The 11,044-nt window shown below is 39.5% G+C and overlaps 1 protein-coding gene across 1 annotated transcript; it reads right to left on the bottom strand.

Annotated features, from left to right (window-relative positions):
* Positions 1-783: 783 nt before the first annotated feature.
* LOC105993276 (melanoma-associated antigen B10-like) lies at positions 784-1,821 on the bottom strand. Its single transcript, XM_013026480.1, has one exon. The coding sequence runs from the start codon at positions 1,819-1,821 to the stop codon at positions 784-786; it is 1,038 nt and encodes a 345-aa protein (XP_012881934.1).
* Between the last annotated feature and the right edge of the window lie 9,223 nt (positions 1,822-11,044).

Below are 11,044 nucleotides of genomic sequence, written 5' to 3'. Positions count from 1 at the left end.
GGCCTGAACTTTGGGCCTGGGCACTGTCCCTCAGCTCTTCAGCTCAAGGCTAGCACTCTACCACTTGAGCCACAGCGCCACTTCCAGCTTTTTTCTTTTTGCTTATGTGGTACTGAGGAATCGAACCCAGGGCCTCATGCATGCAAGGCAAGTGCTCCTACCCCTTAGCCACCTTCCCATCCCAGAAGGAAAATCTTCAGATAGCAAAAATGCATGTTTATCAAATAACATACCCAACATGGTCTGATCAGTCCTATAATCAAATAACCTAGGCATTTCCAAATACATACTTTTTAATTTACAGGATGACAGAGTAAAAAATAGGGATCTTTTCCTTTTATCTCTCTTTATAGGTCCCAATTATTACACTGCTTAATTATTTTACATTTGTAAAGATACTACTGCTTTTTCTTGCTGTGGTGTATTGTTCCATATCACTAAATTAGATTTTATATGTGAAATTATAAATAATTTGTTTTTGGTCTGAGACTGGAATTTGATCTCAGTTCCTGATGTTTTCAATCATCAGCTAAGTGCTCTGCCAACTAAGCCACATCTCTCATCATCTCCCAATGTAGAAAAAAGTATGACCCATGTCATTCATAAACTTAGATTTTTGAGCTAATTTTAATAAAATCTTATACAAATTATTCAAAATACTAGTTTGATCAAGAATGTAACTATTTATTGTGTTGTCTCCAGTCCCACATTGACCTTCTTTTGCTTAAAACATGGACTGGTTTTTTCACCTTCAAAGTGAAGAATCTGCCTGAGACAGATTCTTTAGCGGGGCTGGGTGGAGAGTCTGGATTTTGTCTTGCAACATGTTTTGATCTTAGGAACAGTACAATCCTTGGCTGCACCTTCAGATTTGGATCTTTCTTCTTGATCTATCAGTGCTTCCTCATATAAGGATGGGAAGGCAATAGGAATAGTTTCATGGAGTTTGGACAAAAACTCAAGGACCTTCATCTTGGTGGTTTCAGCATGGGCTTTTGGGCCCCACAGGAATTGGTAACGTGGAGGATCACTGTTAGCTACCTGCTCATATTCCAGATATCGTTCCTTTACAAATCTACGGGTGATAAGCTTCCTAGGTTCACCAAAAAGGAAATGTTTCTTCCCATCATAGAACCCCATCCGATTTAGCACTTGCCAGATTTGCTCCTCAGTAGCACAGTTGCCTTTTGTGAAAATTACACCCAGGAGAGTCATCAACAGGCCAGACAGGGGCACAACCCTGCCATCAGCCAACCTTTTGTCAGAGCATGTTTTCAGTTTGTTGACTAAGATATAGATCTGCTTATTGGGCTCTGCTTCCTTAATGTCAAGGCCAAACACTAACTCAATGTGCTCAAAAACTCTATTTAGAATCTCAGGAATGTGGTTCTTATGAGCTTGGTTTATATTTCTCAGTATGTTTGCCTTTGTAATGGACTCCTTCATTTGATACTTGTGCAGCATGTAATGCACTAATGTCACTACCATTTCATCGATGGTGTCTTTGGTGTACTTCCTAGTGATTTTTTGGATGTGTTTTACCTTCTCCTTCACACTGCTTTTTTTTTCTTCATTGGATTTTGTGCCTACACTAACTGTAGCCTTAGTGGTTGAGGAGAAGGTAACCTTAGGACTTTGCTTATTGGTGGATTTCTCTGCAACTGGTCCATGGGGAATTCCCTTGTTGCTAGTAGAGGAGGAAGAAGGATACTCATGTTCCTTTGATACAGTAGCCCGAGCATCCACCTGCTCTTTAGTTTTTTCCACAGTCTTATTACGTTTTTTCCGACCACGGCGTCTATTCTTCTGACTTCGAGGCATGGTGACTCAATTCAAATGTATCAGACAAGAATGGCTGTTCTGTTGATCTGGAAGAGAGAGAATGAGATAGTTTGTGTTCAGTCAACCAAGAAACTTTGGCTTTTGCTTGGCTCCTCTCCTCTGCAAGTTTTCTTATGTTCTCAAGAAACACTGAAGGGAGAGACCGGAGGAAGATGGCAGAGATATAGCTGGGCTATGACTGAGTTCTCTCCAAGAAACCAGTTTTTGCAGTTCAGGGAATAACTCACTACAGGAAAAATCATACCTAGTGAGCCATAATAGTACAGAGATTCTGCCTAGTGAGGAAAAATTCAGGCAGTTTGCACTAGGAGACAGATTTGAGCACAAGCAGCCGCTGGCAGCTGGTATGGGACCAGCCAGTGACCTAGGGAGCTCATGTCCTCACCCACCTCCAGTGCAGACTGGACAATCAGGAGCAGAATTCCACATCCTGCTGGTTTCTGTCTGGCACAGATAGGGATGGGCCAAAAAGCCAAGGGAAACTGTGAGTATCCCCAATCTTTCCCATTGAACAGCTCAAGGAAGGCAGCCCCTGCTCTATGCCATTGAAGAAGATCGTCATATTGGACACTGGCATAGACTCTGCCATTACAGCTAGCAGATAACTCAGGACACAAAAACAGCAGGTGGCACCATTTTTGTCCAGGGCAAGGACTTGGACCTGTGAGAGTTGGCTCCCCCCAGGGGAAGGCTGCTTCCTGCCTCACTAGGCCAGGGAGGATCAACCTTCACTACCTGGTGAGCCCAGAGAGGCAGACTTGCCCCCATGCAGGCAACAAAGGAATCCCACCCATCCCTGGAAGCACAGCCAGCTGCAGGAATCTCACTAAAATTCATTAATAAATAAATAAAAACTGGATACTCCATAAAAACTGAGAGACGATTCAGGTTGGTGGCCCAAAGGGGGCTCCCCACTTTGGGAAAAGCCACTGATTCCAGATAGGCCAAAACTGCAACCACACCCAATTGTTTAGTCACAGCAGCAACAAACTACAGTTTCCAGCCACCACCTCCCAGCAGCACAAAGGAAAGAAAAAGCAGATCATGCTTTTTAGCCTGGAAAGGAGGTTGCAAAGTCCCCAAGGCTGTAAAGCAGAACTTTTTTCTGCACACCCAAACAAGCTCATTTGAGAAACCAACCAAGCAACTGGGAAAACTGACCTCTACAAGCAAATCAAAGATGCCATCAAGGGACTGGAAAACAGACTTAGGGGAGACATAAAAGCCCCTCCAAATAAATAAAAGATACTTTTTTTCTCTTCCCCCTTTCACCAATTATATTTTTAAAATTTTTTTCTTTATTCTTTTTAAGTTCTTTAAACAAATTTTTTGCTCCTTCTCTACTTTTTGCAACTGGTTTAACTCTCTGCTACCTGTTTTTATGTGTTTTGTTTTTAGTTTTGTTTTCTTGTTTTTTTTCTTTTTGCAACAATCTTGTTGGTTTTTTTCCCCCTTCCTCATTGCTGTTCTGAACACAACTGAATACATAGCCTACCGTGACCTTCCTTCTTAACTGTGTATAGAATTAATTCAGAGTATAAATTGATCACCCAATTTCCTACATCACAAATATTAGTATTCCTAATTTTTGTATTATTACTTTATACATAATTGTTCTAATTTTTTATTTTATGTATATTTTTCTTATTTCCTTTACTTTTTGTTTGCTTTGTCTTTTAATTTTCTTCTCTTCTCTCTTTCTTACTTAGAAGTTAGGTCCCAACTTTCCTCCCTCTATTCTTTTCCTTTGCTACATTCTTCTAATCTGATTTTTCTCCTTCTATATTTCATTATCTTAATCTTTCCTCTAACTGCACCTCAACCCATTTACAATTATTTCTACACCTTCATTCCCTCTTTGATTTCATTACTCTGTTGATCTTCAGGTGTGAAACATTGAGCTAGAATATATCAGTGGTCAGTGAGACAGTGCCAAAGTGGCTCAGGGTGTTATCCCTTTGGCCCAAACCATTCTAGACACCATAACAAGGCTACTCATTGATTACAACTGTTTATAATCCACACTTCTGCAACACAATATCCCTCCCTGGACAAAAATAAACAGAAATAAATAAGGGAACACCTGTCTATAATTGGGAACCTTTAAAATAGTGCAAAGATATTGCCTGAGAGTGGATTTTGTCACTGTGCTTAGTGGTAGTATTGGGCCTACTTACATATCCAACAGAGAACTGATAGAGTGAAACACCTATTTGGACTGTGTACCTCCAAAGTCTGTACAACCTCAGGGCTCTGAGGTGGTGCTTATCTTAAAATTGTGTTCTGGTGAGGGAGTGAGTGGATATACTTTCATCTCCAAAAAAGTAGAGTTATAGCAAAAACACCTATCTTTGAGTGAGAATCTCCAAAGTCTGTGCAACTAAAGGCTTTAGGATCAGGCTCACCATAAAATTGTGTTCTGGTGGGAAAGTAGAGATATTTTCAGTTCCAAAGATTAATAGAGGAATTCATGGAATCCACAACCAGAAAGCTGAATGAAGTCCAACAAAAGGAAAAGGAATACAGTGAAAGTATAGCCACTCAAATAAGGGATTTGAGAGTGAACACAGAAAACCAAATTAAGAAGGCAAAGAAATCCATGCAAGACCCAAACCAAAGCTTCAAAAAAGAAATTAAAGCCATTAAAACTGAACAAGTAGAAGGGAAATAAATTACAAAGTAGAATTTCTGGACAGTATGCTAGACTGTGCAGAATACCGTATTTCTGGGATAGAAGACAGCCTAGACATTATAGAGAAAGAACAGACAAGTATTCAAAACAAATCCAAAGAATATGATAGATCTATTCAGCATATAGAAGATACCATCAGAGGACTAATTTAAGGCCAATAGGTGTAGAAGAGGGCCTAGAAAGAGAAGCTAAAGGTCTTGAAATTTATTTAACAGTATCCTAGTTCAACCACTTTGGAAAGCAGTATGGAGGTTCCTAAAAAGCCTACACATAGACCTCCCCTATTATCCAGCAATCCCACTTTTGGGCATTTACCCAAATGAAGACAAAACATGGCCATATTAAAGCTACCAGCACAACTATGTTTATCATAGCATTATTCACCATAGCTAATATGTGGAATCAACCCAGATGCCCCTCAGTAGGTGAATGGATCAAGAAAATGTACACACACACACACACACACACACACACACACACATGAATTCTATGCTTCCATCAGAAAGAATGACACCATCCCCATTTGTTGGGATGTGGAAAGACTTGGAAAAATCATATTAAGTGAAGTAAGCCAGTCCCAAAGAAATTTAGGCCCCATGGTTTCCCTTATTTTCAATAATAGTATACATATATGGTAATCTAATCAGATGAGCTGAAAATCTTAAGCGCTATGTACATATGATCATATAAGTTAATGCTGAGTGAAATCAGCCTCAAGATATGGACACCAAAGGTCTGTCTTTGTTGTTCTTATTTTAAATGTACTAGGCGATTTTTTTTGTTTCCTTTCTATGTTCTTTTCCCTATACTGTATCCCCTGTTGTCACTGTATTTGATTTTGGTACCTTGCATCTTGTATATACAGTTGTCTAATCTGGGGAGGGGAAGGGAAATAACAAAACGCTGGAACAAAGACACAGGATGACCTATTGCAATAATGATACCCACAGGACAGTATATTGGAAATGAACTTTACAACTTTGGGTGGGGGGTGGGGTGGGGAGCAGTGTGGGTGGTAGGGGAGTGGAGGGATAGTGAGACAACAAAGAAGGGAAGGAGTAACAATGATCTACAAGTAATGTAGTCATTGCCTTACTCATGTAACTGTAACCCCTCTGTACAGCAGCTTAATATTTTTTTCAAAAAGGAAACACAGAAGGCCCATAGGCCCATAGTCTCTAATCTGCCTCCTAAGTACTAAGTGAAATAATGAGGGTGCACTTTAGGTTGCTACCTACTAGGTAGTCCAGGGGCTTGCTGGGTGGGGATATTTTCAGGCTTTGCGGAGTCCACTTGTTCTGCCTGGCAGATGTCTTTGTTCACATTAGAGGTCATCATCTTGAGTTTTTGCAGGTACTGGGTATCTCTACTTTGAAGCTAACTTTTCATTTTAATGTCCTCATCTCCCTCCTAATGTGGAGAAGATGAGCCTAACCATATCTGCCTTAGGACACCCAGGAAGGTAGAAATGAAAGAGTTCAATAGAAATTTTTCTGTCCTGGGCTTATTGGTGTTTACATTTTTCATTCAGAATTCTCACCTTGCCTTCTGGTAGGGCCTTGTCTTCCTTCAACATTGTGATAACCTGAGACTAATTCTCTTAGGGAAAGGTCCAAAGCAAAACTTCAGGGAGATCTTACCTTCATAAATCTACCTCACAATCCCTTGAGTTGATAGCATAGGAAGGATTATATCTGCCCTTTTTAAGCTGGAGTGAATAGTATCCTCTTCTGCCAGAAACAGTTGTATATTCCTGTCATCTCAACCCTCCAGAGTGTCAGGCAGGTGGATCATAAATTTGAGGTGATCTTATGCTACATAGGAAGTTCAAACTAGCCAAACCTGTCTCTCAGAAAAACAAAAGACTGAAAAGAAACAAAACCATCAGGATCTATTCCTGTTAAGTCCTAGGAGAGTGTCTTTTTCTTCTGGCCTAAAGCTGATACCACTGTACTAATGCCTTCAAGTGTCTAAGTTCCAAGAGAAATAGTATCATGTGATTTTTTTAATTAATAAGTTTTTTTATTGTGAAAATACCATACAGAGGGGTTACAATTACTGAGCAAGGTAATGATGGGTACATTTCTTATCAAGCATTGTTGCCTCCTCCTTTGTTTCCCCTTACCATCTCTGCCCTCCTTCCTATCCCTCACCTCCCCTGCCAAAGTTGTAAAGTTTGTTTTTGACATAATGTCTTGTACATCTCATTTTTGCAATGGGTCCACCTGTATCCCTATTTAAACAATTTGTTTTTTCCCTTCCCCTCCACAAATTATACCAACATCAAATACAGTGAAAAGAGGGTTATGCTGTGGGGGAGAGACATACAAACCAACAAAGAAATCTGTATATTCTTCCCCCATGGTACAACCCTGTTTTCACTGTATTTGATTCCAGTGTCCTGCATCTTGTATATACATTTTTTTTCTAATTAAGTGAGGGGAAGGGAAATAACAAAATGATGAAATAAGGATATAGGTTGACCCATTGTAACAATGAGATGTACTAGACACTATGTTGAAAATGAACTTTACAACTTCTGGGGAGGGGAGTGGGGAGGGAGGAGTTGGGGAGGAGGGGAGGGAAGGGATGGTAGGGGAAAAACAGAGGAGGAGGTAATAATGCTCAATAGGAAATGTACTCATTACCTTACTCATGTAACTGTAACCCCTCTGTACAGTATTTTTACAATAAAAAGCATATACAAAAAAAAAAGAAATAAGTGATCCCTGTATCAGGCCTAGCAGGAATCTATGAAACACTCTTTCTTTTGGGATAAAGGTCTCCTCAAACTTAACTCAAGGTTTCTACATTTAGACTCTGAAAAAAATAGTTCTTCTGACCACCGAAACCCTCTGTCTCATCCAGCCTCTCCCACATGAAAAGTTCTCGCTATGACAGTAGAGTTAAGGCTCCTATATGAGTCATTTTCTTTTGGGGTTGGTAATTCCCTCAGATCTCAACATTCTCACCTTTACTTCTGGTATGGCCTGAGATAGTTCCATATGCTGGTCTGATCTGAAGCCTTAAGGATGGTCCAGTGTTGTCCCCTCCTTGAATCTCCAGAGAGAATTCAGAGGGTATTAAATTAAATGTTCTTTCCCTGGGATCTGCTAGGACAACTGACAGACAGGGACAAGAATATGTGGGGTATGGACCTATTAAGGCCCCCACCCGCTATCCTGACAACTCACAAAGGGCCTTTGTATTACCTCATAGCACAGGTTAAAAATCTCTCTCTTTCCTGACTTACCCTTGCCTCCCCCATCAATTATTTCATTTTTCTGTGATACCAGAGATGAAAAGAAGGCACAGTTACATCTAGATACTACAATTATGGGCCTTCCAGGCCTAAAACGAGTCTGGATATTGAGGGGCCCTTTTTAATTAGTGTGGTCTGCTCCCTTAGATCTTCCTCAGGGCCTTTGCCTTTGTTGTTGGGAAGCCTGAGCTTCTGCCTGCTGGTCTGTTACCAAAAACCTGGTTCAGTGGTACCTCATCAGGTAATCCCTGTTCAAGTTATACAATGTATGAGATTCTTTTGGATCATCTTGAGGGAAGGGGATACCCTCAGGATGGACTCAGGGTTTTTACCTTAATACTACAGAGGGCCCAAACTCTTCCCTAGAGTTGATCTGGCACATAAACTAGATCACACCAAATGCCTTCACTTTTCTGAGGTGTCACAGAGATTTGGGGACATAATTTATACCACTTCCAAATAGAATCTCTCAGGGCTAAGAGCAGGGATATTATTCATAGCAATGGCCTCTTTTGTGGGGGTGAGGGACTCTCAAAAATACTTATAGGAGGGTTTTATTTATTTTTGCAAAGTCTGGGACTCCTTCTTTGTATTGTGTCAGCAAGCCTTAAAACAAGATTTTTTTTTTCCTCAGCTTTTCCAACCATCTCTCCCGGTCCTCCCCCATCTGCAGTCTCCAGAAGATGAAGTGAGGAGGTACTTGCTAACATCCAGTCACAGATTTCAAAGTGCTGCCAGAAAGTACTTGACTCTGGACTGACTAGTCTCTTCTGAGGTATGTGATTCTGTCATAACTTCCTTATAGTCTTCATTTTTACTTCTTTTAGGGTCTGGAACCCCTCCATCTGAAAGCCTTGAGACAAAACCTGGTTCAAGGCCTTCACCTCATAGTGAAAGGTGACATAAACTTTACTACAGATAATATAATAAATAATCTGGGGAATGGCCAGTATACACTCTCTCTCTCTCTCTCTGTGTCTCTCTCTCTCCCACACACACTCAATTCAATCAAATCAGGGTTTTAATGGTAATAAATACAGAGATTTGGTTTCCAAATATATGCCATCAATTTAACAAGAAACAATTCTTTTGCATGCACTTGGAGTCAAGCCCGCTCCTTCAGTGTTTGGTGACAGCAAAGGCCACCAGACATAGCCACAGAAAATCCACACTACTCTACAAAGAAGTCAGCTATTATAGACGGAGTAAATTTGATCATAATACATTATACCCTTCTTGTAAATATCATAATGCAACTTCTTTGTACAGTTAAATTATGCTAATTAAATTATGCCAAAAGTGGACAAGTTTGGAATTAAAAAATGCCAGTGGGCCCAGTCTCATGGGGATCATGTACATATTTTTGTTAGTTTTATTTTTGGAAGCTTTAACTAATTATCAGAGAAGATGAGAGAAAACTATCCAGGTATTTTCAACAGGATGAGAGGGAAATTAGCCATTTTCAAGTTTAACATTTCAAAGTTAAACATTTGGACATTAACTATATGCACTTATATTCTGTTCTTCTTAATAAGTCATGCCTTTGAGAGGAACTAATTTACAAGAGTTAACTCTTCTAGTCTTCAGTGGGGCAGACTGGGTGCCAGTGACTCAGGCCTGTAGTCAACTCTAACTACTCAGGAGACTGAGATCTGAGGAATGAGGTTCAAAGCCAGAAAACCAAGAGCCTCTATCTTTAATTAACCAACAAAAAGCTAGAAGTGGAGGTGTGTGTTCAAGTATTAAGAGCACCAGCTCTGAATAAGTAAGCCAAGAGATAATATGCGGCCCTGAGTTCAGGCCCTGAAACTGGAAAAAAATAATGTAAAGAGAAAGACAGGTGTGAATTCATGGATACTGGCTTCAGTCATAAAATGTTTCCCTACCCTTAAACCTTACTATTGCATTACTAAAGACTTATTCATTCCCATATATTATGTCTATTATGAATAATAATATGAATAATAATATGAATGTATATCATTTATCAAAACATACACACATTTAGACCTTCATTTTCAGTCTGTGAAGTAGTTAACTCCTGGGATTCCATCTCCAATTTCCCCTCCTTGCAGAAATACATTCTTTCCATTAGTTATTGATAGTACATGCCCTACTTTAACTCTCCTTAATCACTATTCTATGCCTTTGCATGGACTCAAGCTCTGTGGTGAGAGGCTTTATAGACTTACTGGACGGCCAAGGTTTAGGAAAGATGTAACTCTCCAAGAAATCATTAATAACATCACTGGATGATGTAGAGGATCTGGTAATATTCTACCTAACAGGTATGGGAGACTCTACAGAAAGACAGGGGTTATGAGGAATGCCTCTAATCTTTCATCTAATTGCTCACCTAACATCAATCATTGTAATAATCGCCGAGAGATGGCCAAGCTCATTCTCAAATGCAGTTTCTTCATCTTTTCTCCTTTTGATGCCTTTTCACCCTATGCTGAACTCTGAATATAGATCCCTGACTTCCATTTGCTCTGTGATCTCTGGACTTGTTTTGCTTGTAGTCGATCTCATGCACTGTGGAAACTGTTCTACTCCCTGGGCTCCTACAGTCCCTCAATAATTGTACTTTTCCTGGGTAGGTCCATTTCCTGGCATTGGTGTATTCTGAACAAGTCTTTACTTCTCAAAATAAAGGGAAATATTTTGTTGACATTTCATAATGATTAATTCAGGCACTCAAGACACATTGCTGAAATTTTACTCTGTTAGGTTAGAGATTATGTTCATTTTCTGCTCGATTTATTTAGAAAACAAAGCAATGCAGATTAAGTTAAGAGTGAGACAATCTATTTTTAATCAAGTATGACCAAAAGTTTGATGAGCTAACCAAGACAACTTATTTATGAACATTGGTACATGGAAATCAGTATATAAATTTGTATAGCAGCACTATTTGGAGTAAAATAACATAGGCAATATTCATAAAATTAATAGTCATTACTCTTCCCACTCAACTCATACTTTTCTTAACCTTTATTTTAATAAAACATGCAAAACATTTGCTCCAGAATTGATGTTCTACAACCTTATCATTCTATTACATAGAAATAAGTGGAAAACAATCTGTGTACCCATCAGGAGGAAATTAGTACAGTTAATTATGGCATGTACACAGCTTATAATTTAGGAAATAGTTAAATTATTGAGGTGGACCTATATGTGACATCTCAGAAAGACACTAAATTCATTTTAGTTAGTTCCAAGTGTTAGGGGCAGAAGAATGCATA

Source organism: Dipodomys ordii, unplaced genomic scaffold (assembly GCF_000151885.1).
Source record: "Dipodomys ordii isolate 6190 unplaced genomic scaffold, Dord_2.0 Scaffold94, whole genome shotgun sequence".
NCBI lineage: Eukaryota > Metazoa > Chordata > Mammalia > Rodentia > Heteromyidae > Dipodomys > Dipodomys ordii.
Note: the sequence above shows the minus strand (reverse complement) of the source record. Positions and strands in the feature narration are given on the sequence as shown.